Source organism: Pantherophis guttatus, chromosome 4 (genome assembly GCF_059756535.1).
Source record: "Pantherophis guttatus breed Tessera chromosome 4, ASM5975653v1, whole genome shotgun sequence".
Classification (NCBI taxonomy): Eukaryota; Metazoa; Chordata; class Lepidosauria; order Squamata; family Colubridae; genus Pantherophis; species Pantherophis guttatus.
Genome location: NC_142066.1, coordinates 124,237,615 through 124,253,121, shown reverse-complemented (window position 1 = coordinate 124,253,121; position 15,507 = coordinate 124,237,615). Strand labels below are relative to the sequence as shown.

General features: G+C 42.1%; 1 protein-coding gene across 3 annotated transcripts in view; it reads right to left on the bottom strand.

Annotated features, from left to right (window-relative positions):
* The window catches only part of DGKB (diacylglycerol kinase beta), a 296,607-nt gene that overhangs the window by 215,932 nt on the left and 65,168 nt on the right, over positions 1–15,507 (bottom strand). The window contains exon 14 of one of the 3 annotated variants that reach the window (XM_034402586.3): positions 3,269–3,301. The exons of the other annotated variants lie outside the window; for them this stretch is intronic. Within the exon in view, the coding sequence (XP_034258477.1) occupies positions 3,269–3,301 (33 nt within the window). The remainder of the gene's footprint in view (positions 1–3,268; positions 3,302–15,507) is intronic. 3 annotated transcript variants of the gene reach the window in all.

Genomic DNA, 15,507 nt, shown 5'->3' with positions numbered 1-15,507 from the left:
TACAAAAAGACCTTGACTATGTGTCAGAATGGTCAAACAATTGGCAACTCCAAATCTCAACCAAAAATGCTCTGCCTTACACACTGGCAAAAAATAAAATCAGAACACAAAATACAAACTGGATGGATACGACTCTGTCAAAGACCTTGGAGTACTCATCTGAAATGATCTAAGTGCCAGAGCTCACTGTAACAGCATTGCTAAAAAAGCATTAAGAGTTGTTAACCTAATTTTGCTTAGTTTCTTCTCCGGTAATATTGAACTGCAAACTAGGCATACAAAACTTTTGCCAGACCAATTCTTGAATACAGCTCATCTGTCTGGAACCCGACTGCATTAATACAATCTAACAAGTCCAGAGATATTTCACAAGAAGAGTCCTCCATTCCTCTGCTCACAACAAAATACCTATGCCACCAGACTTGAAATTTTGGTCTTAGACAACTTAGAACTTCGCCATCTTCGGTCTGACCTAAACATAGTACATAAAATCATCTGCTACAATGTCCTATCAGCAAATGAATACTTCAGGTTCAACCAAAACAATACAAGAGCAGACAATAGATACAAACTCATGGTAAATCAATCCAAACTAGACTGCAGAAAATACGACTTCAGTAACAGAGTTGTCAATGCCTGGAATGCACTACCTGATTCTGTGGTTTCTTCCCCAAGTCCCCAAAACTTTAATCTTAGACTGTCTACTGTAGAACTCACCCCAGTCCTAAGATATCTGTAAGGGCTGTGCATAAGCGCACCAGCATGCCTACAATCTCTGTCCTAATGTTTTCTTTTATTCGTATTCTTTTCATGTATTTATAATTATTTTTACACTTGTATCTGTCATAAAATATATGCTTCACGAAAATAAAATAAATTAAATTAAATCTCTCCATACAAAAGTCCCTCAAATAATCAATGGTTTCTTCGTCTCAAAAGATTGTTCACTGTTTGGTCAGAGAGAACATCAGAGATAGGAAAATGGTACAAATAACATGTCTTCAAACCTACTCACTGTGAGGCTTGCTGTGTTTCAACTAAACTTATTCCTTTGCTTGTATTTATGCAAAATTATGCAGAAAGACATTCACTGAAACTATCTACTCATTTATTTCAACAAGACTTGTATTTCAAGGTATTATTTCTTAATATTCTACATAGTAAAATATATTTTTCATATTATTGATGTGAAAATTCAATTGGAACCTTTTGATATATCATTAAATATCAGAAATGGAAATTCTAAAAGTATGACTGATACTAAAAGTATAATGTATCTCAAGGAATATTGGAGAAAGTTATGCAGGTAGATAGGTTATATTTAGTTATGCAAAAAATATATATGAAAGAATTGATGACACTGCAGTTGTTACTATCCAGGTTTCTTTCTTCAATTTGACACTTTCATAAGATTAGGATATAAAATTTTCAGAATTCTCAACGTGGTCAAGAATTACAGCAATATCTGAATAGGTTTGATGATACTTAGAAATTTATTCTGTTATTTCAAAAGAAAAATAGAAGTCTGCATAAAGAAATAGTTCTATCTGCAAATAAATTGTCCAAAAGCTCTTTATTCCAAAGGTCAGATTATACAAATGCAAGCAAAGAACCATAACATATTAAATATATTACATATCACCAAAAGAAAAACTTATAACAAAGAAAAATGTTTATTATGTAAATAATTGGATTATATTAATTCAGTCTTGATATAGACTATGTACTATCTCTAAGATTATTGCTACTTTAAATTATTTCAATAATTTGAAATTAGTTTCAAATTATTTGCCAATTACCAGTATTTATTTAATTCTATGACTTTGATTTGTTTTGAGTTTTAACTGAAAAAACATTTTAAAAAAGATTAGAATAAATGCACCCAAAGAAAAAGTTTGTAGGATGCAATTACAATGCTTTCAAAATCTTCAAATCAGAAGTTCACAATATATCTACCATTTTTTGCAAGAAGTAAACAAAATCTCAGGGTAATAGTACAATATACTTATATTAAATGGATGTGAAGTTGACATTTATTGAAAATAAATGACACTGCAAAAATGCAGACATTTATTTTCTGAGTGGCATATATGTTCTAGTTATGACTATTTTATTAGGATGTACAAAATGATTGATGCAGCTGTAATCATTTTGTCTCATGGATTTATCCACTGCTGGGTGAAAGTTACTCAATATAACATAGAAAAGCTAATGCATGTTTTGATGGCTAGAAACTTAAGTTGTTGTGTTCTTCCATCTACTTTTAGAAGTATTGTTTATTCCCAAGAGAATACTGAATTCCTGAATTCTACCTTGCTGATTTAATCTTGGAGGACTAACCCTTTCTAATTATTCTACAGATTATCATACATTTTTAAAATAAGTTTCTTATGGACTTTGTTTGCCTTCAAAAGCCTTCCATAACTATCAAACCTATTATCTACTTTTCATTACTGCAGCATAACATGGACTTCAAGACACTTTTATATCATGCAAACATTTTATTATCTATTATCTATTATCTATTTTTCACTTCAATCTCTAATACTGTTGAGATTCAACAGTAGCTAGCTTTCTTTTTCTACTATGAAACTCTATTCAACTGTTAGGCAGAGTGAAACGAATCTCTTCAAAGTGAAATATATGGTAGCATTTTTTTAAAAAGGATAGCTAAGTCCCATACAGCTTTTTCTGAGCCTATTTAAGCTCATCTGCTGTATTCAGGTATAGCAACGAAGAGTAGATAGATAGATAGATAGATAGATAGATAGATAGATAGATAGATAGATAGATAGATGGGTGGGTGGGTGGGTGGGTGGGTGGGTGGGTGGATGGATGGATGGATGGATGGATGGATGGATGGATGGAAATAAGGAAGGAAGGAAGGAAGGAAGGAAGGAAGGAAGGAAGGAAGGCAACAGAAAGAGAGAGAGAAGGAAGGAAGAAGGGGCAGAGGGAGGGGGAGGGAAGGAAGGAAGGAAGGAAGGAAGGAAGGAAGGAAGGAAGGAAGGAAGGAAGGAAGAAAGAAAGATAGATTTGCTAATTTACTTAATTTTTTTTTCTCATGTTGTGAGAGGCAGAATCACTAAAAATGTTGTTGGGGCCACTTTGAATATTTTATTATCATGAATGTATGTTGGCATACATAAAGCAAAGTAATCTGATTGAAGTTGATCTGAACCAAAAACAAAGATTTTAAAGTTCCAAAATGCATCACAACATCCAAACAACTTTCATCTGCATTTGTGAACACTTTTACATTACGCACCTCAGGAAGTGAAACTCCTAAAGGAGGTAGAGTCTGTTGAAGAAAAACAGTTTCAGCTACAAATTAAAACTGTGAAAACACACACACTAATTAAAAACATTCCTGTAAAGGATTCTGAATATGTAGCCAACCTGTTGAACAAGTAAGCAGTTCCAGTATGATTCTCCCATACATATTAAGTAATTATAGAATGATAACACTGGTTTATGTAATTCCTGTTGTTTTCGTATTTATATAAAAATAGCTATTTTCTTAACATAGTGCACAATTTAGCACAAAATAGAAAAGGAATAATTCAAAAAGATCATGAAAAGATGACTACATCATAAAAAAATTAATTAATCTACAAATGTCTGAAAGAAATCTACATCTGAATTTTTGGAAGAATAAATTTGGACAATTTGGAATTCAAAATGTTTTATATAGACACATGGCTCTAAATACTACCTACAAAAATTAGAATTAGGCTAATAATAGTTCTTTGTTGAATATGACCACTAATGTACTTGGTGAAAACAATACATGATCATCAAATATATTGTTTTTAAAGGGAATTAACATAAATGGTATTAGAATAACATGTTGTTCAAATATTGGGGGATTAGACAGCAAATCAATTTATAAACCTCCCTGGCAACCAATCGTGCTTGCATATCAGAGAACTATATTATTCAAGGAGAATATAACTCCAAACACATTTATCAAAGTGTACCAAGTGTACCAGTGATTTTCTCAGCTTTATCCAAAAGGATTCCAACTACTCTTTAAAAAAATAGTTTCTAAAAAATAGCTCTAAGTTTCCATTCATTCCTAAGATTTATTTATTTATTTTATTTATTTTATTCAATTTGTATACTGCCATTCTCCTAGGGGACTCAGGGCAGTGCACAGCCAGAACTAAAACACATACCAATACAAAATTTAAAATTTTTAAAAGAATTACATGACTTTGGCCCAAAATTTAAAACATTCAAACTAAAACCCATTGACAATTTAAAAAGCTAAAAAAGGGTTCACGCCAGCCCTGCTTGATGGAAAAGAAAAGGTTTTAGGGCACGGCGAAAGGCCCGGAGATCCGATATCCTTTGTATCTCCGGGGGCAAATCGTTCCAGAGGGCAGGAGCTGCCACAGAGAAGGCCCTCCCCTCCGGGGGTCGCCAGCCGACATTGCCTGGCTGACGGCACCCTGAGGAGTCTCTCGCTGTGCGAGCGTGCTGGTCAGTGGGAGGCTATCGGCAGAAGGTGGTCCTGCAAATACCCAGGTCCCATGCCATGGAGCGCTTTAAAGGTGGTAACCAAGACCTTGAAGCGCACCTGGAAGACCACTGGAAGCCAATGCAGCTCACGCAGGAGAGGTGTCCTATGGGAGCTCCCATAATCCCCCACGCAGCCGCATTGAGCCAGTTGGAGCCTCTGGGTGCTCCTCAAGGGAAGCCCCAGGTAGAGAGCATTACAGTAGTCCAGGCGGGAAGTGACGAGTGCCTGAGTGACTGTGCGTAAGGAGTCCTGATCCAGAAAGGGACGCAACTGGCAAATCAGGAGAACCTGATAAAAAGCCCCCCTGGCCATGGCCGTCATATGCTCTTCTAAAGACAGCCATGCAGGAGGACGCCCAAGTTGCGAGCGCTGTCTGTGGGGGCCAATAACTCCCCGCCAATAGCCAGCGATGGCACCAGCTGGCTATATCGGGACGCCGGAAGCCACAGCCACTCGGTCTTGGAAGAGTTGAGTCAAAGCCTGTTACTCCCCATCCAGATCCGCACAGCCTCCAGGCACCGGGACATCATTTCAAGGGCATCGTTGGGATGGCCTGGGGTGGAGATGTACAGCTGAGTATCATCAGCTTACTGATGGAACTCCACCCCAAAACCACGGATGATCTCACCCAGCGGCTTCACATAAATGTTGAACAGAAGGGGCGAGAGGACCGACTCCTGCAGCACCCCACAAACAAGGCACCTCAGGATCAATCTCTGCCCCCCTGCCAACACCGACTGCGACTGGTCGGAGAGATAAGAGAAGAACCACCGCAAAACAGTGCCCCGCACTTCCAACCCCTCCAACCGGCGCAGCAGGATACCATGGTCGATGGTATCAAAAGCCGCTGAGAGATCTAACAGGACCAGGATAGAAGAGCAACCCCTATCCCGAGCCCTCCAGAGATCATCCACCAACACGACCAATGCCGTTTCCGTGCTGTACCCACGCCTGAAGCCGGACTGGAGCAGATCCAGATAGACAGCTTCATCCAGGTACCCAGGAAGCTGTCGCGCCACCACACTCTCAACAACCTTCGCCAAGAAGGGAAGGTTGGAGACCAGATGGTAGTTAGCCAAAACAGCCGGATCCAAATATAAGATAACTTATATTGATTCCTCTAGCAAGTTTCCAAAAGTTAAAAAATTAAAATAGGACAAAAAAGTAAAATTCATCAGAATACAGGCATCATGAATGCACATACATGTATAATGATTTCTGTTAAAGTACTGTAAAAGAATGATTTTTGTACACTAAGGTACATAATGTTTTCTAAACATTTTAGTCACAAAGAGTCACAGATGTAACTGATACATGTTTTCTGTTTTTGTCTTCAGATTACTTACAGCTAAAAGACAGGTAAAAGCACAAACAGTCAGTTACTTTTACAGTTTTATGTTACTAATTGTTGTATGAGACATAATATCTATTAGTGTTACTTTTTAAGCCTACAGTTGTACCACTTTGTTCTCCATAGTGATGGAGACAGCAGCAAGGCATGGGTTGTACTCGTCCGTTCAGATTGAAGGACTGAGTCTGTCAGAGCTGTTAAATCCTGCCCTTGTTGCTAGGGGCTTCTAGCTTTTGACTCAGTCCTTCAGACTGGATGGACAATCGGAATTTCCTCATTCCAGATTGCTGTCTTCTTCTGGAATTATATTTCTATAATTTCTTTATCTGGGATTATCACTCAGGACAATCTCTCTTCTTGTGGATTCATGACCTTCGCAGAGGCAGGCTTTGTCTTGCCTGCTGTCTCAGCTCAGCTCTCTGACAAGTATTCCTTCATCTGGTACCTAGGCCTCCGTTGAACAGCAGGTGTTCCAGAGGACCGATGGAGCTTTGCCCTTCTGTGGGAGCTGGGCTTGTGATTGTGGAGCTCCCAAGCAGGCTAGTCAGGCAGCCATTTGTCTTTACACAGAGAGCTGCCCAACATTTTCTACTGTTGGCAGAGCTTCACACTCCCGTTTTGCGCCTACATGCTCATTAGGTGAGAGCCCTGTTTTTTTCTCCGGCTTGGCAGCGGCAGCTACAGTGCTTGATGTACTGTTATTGTTTGGAGTTTCTCCTCTCCAAATTGCTGCCTTTGGAGCTTCGCGCTCCCTTATTCTATGACAGTTGCCATTTTGAGCTTCGCGCTCAAATTTGCTTAGCGCGGTTGTGCTCAGAGCAGAGCTTTGCACTCCCAATTCTGCCTGTCCTTTGCTGCCCATGCTTACAGCAGAGCTTCAAGCTCCCATAGTGGCTGGATACTGACCCTTTGGGATTTCGCCTTTGCACTGTGATCTTGGACTGATGGTGTGCCGGAGACCTTGCACCATTGGCACACAGTGCTGCCATATGGAAGCAGCCATTTTAGAAGAGCCTTCAAGCAGCACCGGTGTTGGTGCTCATTCCTTGCTGCCTATCTATAACTTGTGAGTGGCCTGGGTGATTCTGGCCATTGGAGATATGCCACTGTGCGTGGCCTTGGCAGCTAGCCTTATAATTTTGTTTGTTTGTTTGTTTAAAGGAGATTACAGCTAGGAGCAAGCTTCTCTGTCTCTAGATTTGCCTATCAACCCTTCTACAGGGTTAGTGCACATTTCTCCCTATAACTATGTCTAAGGCGTTTAGCAAATCCAAGCATGGCCGTAAGGCCGAAGCAGCCAGGTTGGCTGAACTGGTCCCAACAGACTCTGGTTCAGGGATGTCTCAGGCCTCCACCAGGAGTAAGGCCACAAGCAGCAAGGGCCTGGGCTCACATCACAAGGCTCACAGTGGCAGCAAAACATCCATTTGTGATGAGAGATGACGGAATCACGGATTGCAAAAAATTTGCAACCAGGCCAGTAAACACGCAACTTTACCTTTGCTGCCCAAAGGGCAGTCTTGTCCTCCTGTCATGACAACTTTCCAGGAGCGATTTCCTGGACTGAACCCAGAACAAGTTTCCCTTCGTGATTGGTCTCTCTCAATTCTGCTGACCAGGTTGTGGGAATCCACGCTCAAGCCACCTCTTCCACATATGGGTGACAGACCTTCCATTCTGGATCAATCCTTGAGACTGATTTCTCCTTCTCGACCAGTGGTAGCTGGAACCCCTATTAATCTTCATCAGAACTTTATCCTTCCTGACAATATACAACAGATTATCACCATGGCTATTCGACAATTGCTGGTGGCGGGATATCAGCAGTCCAAGAGAGAGCCATCTTCGATGTCCATCACACCTGCTTCTCCTGTTCATGACTACCAGGATAAGTTGTTATCCTTTCAGGATCCAGCATCCCCGGCTCCCTCTCACAAAAGTTGCCCATCGTTCCTTGGGGAGCCCTGGGAACCAGATCTGTCTCCCCAGAACAGCCAGCCTTCACTGGCCTTTTTCCATTGGCCATATATAAATCCTTGCTCTTCAAGGCTTCTAACGGACACAGCTTGGTGCTCCTGTTACGGGAGAGGCCCCTCCACCATCTCAAGAGGTGTCAAACCCTTTGTTTTTGGAACCACACAGGCCGATGAACACTATTCCAGCTCCTCATTTATTTCTTGACATCGTCCAGCAGCAGTTTCTTTAACGTGGCTCCAGAACTGGTGGCCTTAGTCCAGATGCCAGCAATGGATGTTCCAATAGCCGCTTTGTTAATGATATCTCTATTCCAGGTGAATCGGATGAAGGGGTGGACCCAGAGAAACGGTAGTTGGACCAGGTCCTTCAATGAGCGCACCAAAGGGTGGCCTGGGCAATTCATTCAGCCACCATGGCATCATTTTTCAACAAAGCAACCCTGCGGTGGTTGCAGCAGTTACAGGACAAGTTGTCCCCTGAGGACACTAGGCTGCAGCAGGACCTCAACAAAATTATTGCTGCAAGCCAGTTCTCGGCAGACACCACTCTCAATACTGCCCAATTTGCTTCAAAATCTATGGCCTCTACGGTGGTAGAGGCCATAGATTTTGGCCTCTACTGGTCTGGCAGGTGGACACTCACCACAAATGGCGCCGAGCTTCAGCACCCTTTACGGGAGACAAATTGTTTGGACCTTCCTTGGACCCCTTATTGGTGGAGACAAAGGAAAAGCATAAAGGTATGCCTACCGCTCACCACAGGGCCGACACTCATTTCTCTCCCTTTGTTCGTAGGCCTCCTGTACAGGGATCCGACTGGGAGGCTGGGACCTCACGTCCTCAAAGGTATTCCTAGGTAGAAAGGGCACTAAAACAGGCCACCTTGGGGTAGGACCTTCCTAGCAAATGGCCCTTTCAAAGGGGAGGAAGTCACTAATTTTGTTGCCACCATTAACTGCATATCTGATCGGGGGCAGATTAGCTCTCTTTGCCGACCGCTGGTACGTTCTTTTGTTGGACAACTAGGATACGGTATGATCTGGTCTATCTCTTGAATTTCTTTCCACACACACACACACCCTGAGGTTCTTTATTCGATGCCCTGTCTCTAAAGATAGACACAAAAAGATCCTCATGGATTTGGCTGTGTAGCACCTTCTGTCTATTAGAACTATTCAGAAGGTACCTGAGGATCAGGCAGGGCAGGGATTTTACTCTCTTCTATTTCTCATTCCTAAATCCTCGGGCGGGTGGAGACCCATTCTTGACCTTAAACAACTGAACCACTACATAGTATACAAACAATTTAAAATGCAGTCTTTGCCATCTATTCTGGCTGGCATCAGGAAGGGCGACTTCCTCACCTCTATTGAACTTACTGAAGCATACTTGCACATTCCGATTTTTCCTCCCCACCATAGATTCCTTAGATTTTGTTATACCAGTACTCACTACCAGTACTGTGCGTTACCTTTTGGACTTTCTTCTGCATCCTGCACCTTTACTAAAGTGCTAGCCGCCTTGGCGGCCCACCTTAGGGTCATACCTGTCCGTGTCCAATGTTACTTGGATGCTATTTTAATCTAATCCTCTTTGAGGCTACTTTCCATTGAGGACCTCCAAGTAACTATGCATTGTCTTAAGGAACACGGTTTTTCCATTAACATGGAGAAAAGTCATTTGACTCCTTTGACATGAATTCTCCATCTTGGGGCAGTGATTGATTCCCTGGAGGGCAGGGTGTACTTGACCCCAGAGCGCCAGAGCAGCCTCAGGCAGCTAGTTTGTAAGGTCCAGAGCGACAGTAGGGCTTCCTTAGCATTACTGTCAATGCTTTTAGGCAAGATGGTCTCCGCCATTCATGTCATCCTGTGGGCCTGCCTTCATGCAAGAGACCTTCAGTGGTTTCTTTTGCCTTTTCAGAAGGTGGACAAAGGCAGTTCTGCAGCCAGGGCGCAGGTTCTCCCCATTGTCAGCAGGTCCCTCACCTGGTGGAGATCTCTGGCTATATTCAAGGGGCTGCAGTTCCACGAGCCTCGTCTGGGGCTGACTACAGACACCAGCCTCTTCAGTTGGGGGGTGCATCTCTAGGCGTAGGTTGCCCAGGGCAGATGGTCAGGCCGGGACCTCCAACGAAACATCAACTGGCTGGAGCTGCGAGTGGTATATCTGGCCCTCTGACACTTTCGGCAGTTGGTCACAGACAGCTATGTGCTGGTGCTTACCGACAATGTGGCCATGAAAGGCACACATCAACTGCCAAGGGGGCACCAGATCATCGGGTCTGATGTTGGAGGCCAAGAGACTAGGCTTCTGGGTTGAGTGACACCTGCACTCCTTAACAGCGGAGCACATCTCTGGGGTATCCAATGTGCAGGTGGACTGGCTCAGCCAGATAGTCATTAACTATGCAGAGTGGCGTAGTTATGTCCTTTTCCGGGACATAACAGACAACTTTGGCCTGCTGGAGGTGGATTTGTTCACTACTCCAGAGAATGCACAGCTTCCTCGCTTTTATTCATGCTTTCCAGCTCCACCTGCAAAAAAGAGATGCTCTCCACAGTCCATGGCCATGGGGGCTTCTTTATGCCTTTCCGCTCCTACCACTTCTGCCGAAGATTCTGCAGGAACAAGCAGAGATCATTCTTATCGCACTTCATTGGCCCCAGAGGCTTTGGTTCACTGACCTCAAGACCCTGTCAGTGGCCCCAACCTGGAGGATCTCTCAGGGTGTGGCTTCGCTCAGCCAAGGGGCGTTGGTCCACCCGGACCCATAGTGGCTCCAACTATGGCACGTGAGTGGCGCGCTGTGAGTGAGGACAACCTCTCCTCCAGGGTCATCCGGACCATTCAGGCTTCCCAGAGGCCTTCCATGGAATGCATTTATTTGGCCATTTGGAGCGCTTTTGTGCTTAGTGTGACCAGGCAGGTGTTTTTCCCTTCCAAGCCAGATCCTGAAGTTTCTCCAGGACGAACTAGATAGTGAGCTATCGACTAACACCATTAGGAGACATGTGGCGGCCCTTTCAACGATCCTGGCGTGTGGGTCCCTGACTTCCCTGTCCCAGCATTTCACCATAAGGAGATTCCTGAAGGGTGCCTCTAATTTATGTCCCCCCATGGTGCACAGATACCCCACACGGGACCTGTCTCTTGTACTGAACCCCCTTACAGAAGCCCCATACGAGCCTTTACAGACTACCAGTCTCTGCCTTTTGTCATGTAAGATCACTTTTTTGGTGGCAATTACCTCCGCCAGGTGGATTTCAGAAATCGCTGCCCTCTCCATGCGAAGTGACCTTTGTGTGTTTCACGCTGATCGTGTGGTCCTTCGGCTCGATCCCTCCTTTATTCCTAAAATTAATACTCCCTTTCACCGGATGCAAGAACTGATCCTCCCCAATTTTTGCCCTGACCCAACCCACCCTTTAAAATGCCGTTGGCATACCTTGGACGTTTGGAGGGCCCTCTGTATTTACCTGCTGACTTATGAAGAACGGAGTCGTTGTTTGTCTCCTTTACTCGTGTCTCTTTAGGTTGCAAGGTGACTCCCTCCACCATTGGAAGATGGATTCGTCAAACAATCGCCAAGGTGTAAGAAATGTGCTCCTTACCATGACCCACTCATCTGATGGTGCATTCTACACGCAATGCGGCCACATCGGCAGCATGGGCCATGCAGGCATCGTTGACTGAAATTTGCAGGACAGCGACTTGGACTTCTCCATCGCCCTTTATTAAGCACTATAAATTGGACAATTTTTCTTCCACTGTGGCGGCATTTGGGTGTAGGATCCTGCGGCAGATTCATACCGGAAGGGGGTCTTCTGACCAGACTGGGCCTGCCCGTAGTTAGGGACAGTAGGCTTTGGTATGTCCCATGCCTGGCTGCTGTCTCTACCACTATGGAAAAGGGGCGTTGGTCTTACCTGAGATGCACCTTCTCGTTGGGTGGAGACAACAGCCAGTCCTACCCTGTCAGTCTGGTCTTAATTGTTAACTTTATCTCTTTGATTCTGACTCATTGAGTCTGTTTCATCTTTACCAAAATCTAGAAGTCCCTAGCAACAAGGGTGGGACTTAACAACTCTGACAGACTCAGTCCTTCAATCTGAACAGATGAGAACAACAGCCTGGCTGCTGTTTCCACCAAAAGAGAAGGTGTGTCTCAGGTAAGACCAACACCCCTTTTCTTATTCTTTGTTTCCCCAGATATTAAGCATAATTATTTGGAAGCATTTTTATTCATTGTCTTATTCTCATAGTAGAAGTTTTTTAGAAATAAAATGTAAGGTTTAGAAATATGATAGGGCCATGATGGCGAGCCTATAGCACGTATGCCAGAGCTGGCACACAGAGCCCTCTCTGTGGCATGTGCACCATTGCCAGTTGCTCTTCTGGGTTCCATTGTGCGCATGTGCACCAGATAGCTGCTCTCTTCTGGATTCCAGTAGTCTTCATGTGCAATGGAACCCGGAAGAGCAGCTCGTCTCCGCATACATGCACACTAACAGTTGGTCTCTTCCGAGTTTCTGCGCTCCGGCGTGCACACGCTCCAGCTTTGGAACTCGGTGCTGAAAAGGTTAGCTGTCACTGTGATAGGCACATGCACAATTACTTCATGGAATCACAGTTCCACTATCACTTCAGAAATATAAATCAGCATTTCTCTCAGATTATTATTCTATCATTCAATTAGTGCTCATGTTGCACTTCCAGTTCTATTATAAACTGTATCAAAACATTAGTTAATTGTGTTCTGCAAAACTGATAAATCTGGGTAAAATTCAGTTTAATTGATCAATGTTTAACATTTTACGCTCAGTCTAATATTAAACTTTGTTCAAGCAAAGAAGTTAATCCCAAAGGTGCTTCTCCAAGAGGCAAGTGGACTTTCTTGTTTTTCTTTGCATGAAGACATTTCGCTTCTCCTCCAAATAGCTTCTTCAGCTCTGATTGGACATTTGGCATAACCATGACCTAGATGACTGAGAATCTCCAAAGACAAAGAAGTTAACGAAAGTTGCGTAGCTTGGTCAGTTTAGTTTTGACTAGAAAAACAATGCTCCGAAAAAAAAATGTTTTTCTGAGTTCTCTATTTTGAAGAGTTATTGATTATATTTACAAATAGAAAAGAGAAATTGTAAATGGGAAGAAAAGTTTAAGAACGCATCCATGTACTGTATCAATGTCCATTTCAGTTGCATTCAGTTATATAAAATGAGTTATATACTGTATTCACTAATAATCCTATTTATCTTAGTAAAATGTTCTGCTTTTAGTGTTGTTAGACTCTAATTCTGCTCCAATACAAAATATAGGATTGAATTAAATTAAAGTTTAAAGATATTGCCAGTCACTTTCACTGTAAGTGTTCATTTTATGGATGCAATTAATTGGATCCAATGAACAATTTCAGAACTGAGTTATCATGTTCCCCCTTCCCATATAATTAGAACATAATTACCCACAGGATATCAGAAAGATGCAAAACCTTTCTTCTAAGTGCATCCTCATTAGGAAACAAATCTCAATGTACTCTTATTTGATCTGTGTAAATTAATTAAAATGTTACAGATATAAAAGGTGGATAGCAATAAAGTGGATCTGACATCTATTAAAAATTATCATTTGATATCTGCATGCACAGTTTATATCTGAAAATAATTTCATTTCAGCCACAAACTTCATAATATATTACATACACAGTGTAAAATATGGTAAACTGTCTAACAGAAGCATAAAAAAAAATCAAATACAATCTAACTAATCTAGGCATCTTTTACTAATCTTTTACACTATTGAAACACCATGCTGAAACATAATTTTAGGTGGTTGGGTTTTCAAAATCATGGGGCACCAATGAGAAGGCACACAGTGTCTTCACATCAGATCCTCAGGTCCTACAGAATATAGCCAGTCATATATTTTTGGCAACAAGAGGCATCATTTGATGGGAAAAGGTGTCCTGTACGAACTTGGTGTCAAACCTTGCAGAATTAAAGTTGTAAGCAATACCTTGAATTGAAGCAAGAAGTACACTTGAAGCTACTGTAAATTCCGTACCCCTAAAGTCCAATGCATTTTAAAAAAAACTGTGTTTAACCTGATACTTTATTAGTTGATATGTTGCCACATTTTGAATAAGAAAATCATCTTCAAGCCCTGTATACACTGTGTTACAATACCCTATGCAATAGTTAACAAAGGCATGGGTAATTGTTACCTAGCAGGTTTGATGAAAATGGCTTTCAATTAACATATGAACCTAGGAAGACCTTGGACCTCATCCAAAAGAAATCTGGAACCATGATGAAGCCAGATCAACCACTTTGTCTTGGTGGGATTAAACCAGATCTTTTTTGCTTAATCATCCAGGCTCCATAGTCACCAGGCACCAGACCATGATTCCCATTGCACCCTTGCGCTGACATGGTATACCAACATAGATGGGTATTCTGATCACATTGATGATATCTCATAGAAAATCACTGCCTTCTTTCAATGGCTTGAAAAAGATCCTAACAACATGGTGAAAGGATTAACCATTGGAGACTCATACTGGAGTAAAAAACATGCAACTGCTCTTTTTCTCAAACAAACTGACTGGAACTGCCTGCCTACAAGACAACAGAACGACTATAATTCATTGCCTCAAACTATCTTGGCTGTCAGTCCGAAGGAGACATAATTTAACCAGAAATTACCTCCATTTAGATCTAAAGGTATCAACTGGGTATCACTTTACCTGACTCTAGCACCACAACATTAAATTAGGTAGGGCATGGACCAAAAGTATAGCTCAGTGGTGGGTTGCTACTGGTTCACACCGGATTGGGCGAACTGGTAGCAGCAGCAGCAGGTTCCGCCCACCCGCCCGGATGCTTCTGCGCATGCGCAGAAGCACCAGATGCATATGCAAGTGTGCAAGCGTGCATGAGCAAACAGGCAGCAACGGGATTTGGAACCCACCCCGGTATAGCTAGTTTAATTCTATTTACATCCTTGGTCTCCAGAAGTTTAAAACAAAAAAGATGCTGATCTTCTTTCAAGTGTCTAACCAATTGGGGTCAAGCAAAAGGTTTTATCTGTAAAATAACTCACAAATATATCACAGTAGCTTATAGAAGGAATCTTCATTCCCAGTAGGGGGTGAGTATCTGAAATGAGCCCCTAGATATGAATTGACAAGTGTAGTAAGATTAGAGGAGTAAGAATACTTTATCATCTTTATCATCACAGTATAGTTTTAAAAATGGAGTTCACACTTCAATTTTCTTCACACTAGTTTCTCTTTACTCATTTCATGTCCCACAGAAACTCAGAAAACGAGGTTTTTTTGAAATTATGGTGTTATAACATTATGCAGAACATCCAACCTAGGAAAAAGATGCTGTTTGGTCTGAAATGTGTAAGTCAGATGGAATGTCTGCAATCCGTAGTCAGGTATTCAAACATCACTTACAGTGAATAGGAGCATCTTAGTCTGAAGCTTAAAACAACAGAAGCAAACACTACAGATTTAACGGAAAAAGCTAGACTAATGTTTAGGATTTATATACTAAAACCTTTTAGGCTTCACACATGGAAAACTACAATACATTTTCCACAACATTTTTTTAATCAAGATTTTTTTTTATGCAAATGACTGCACT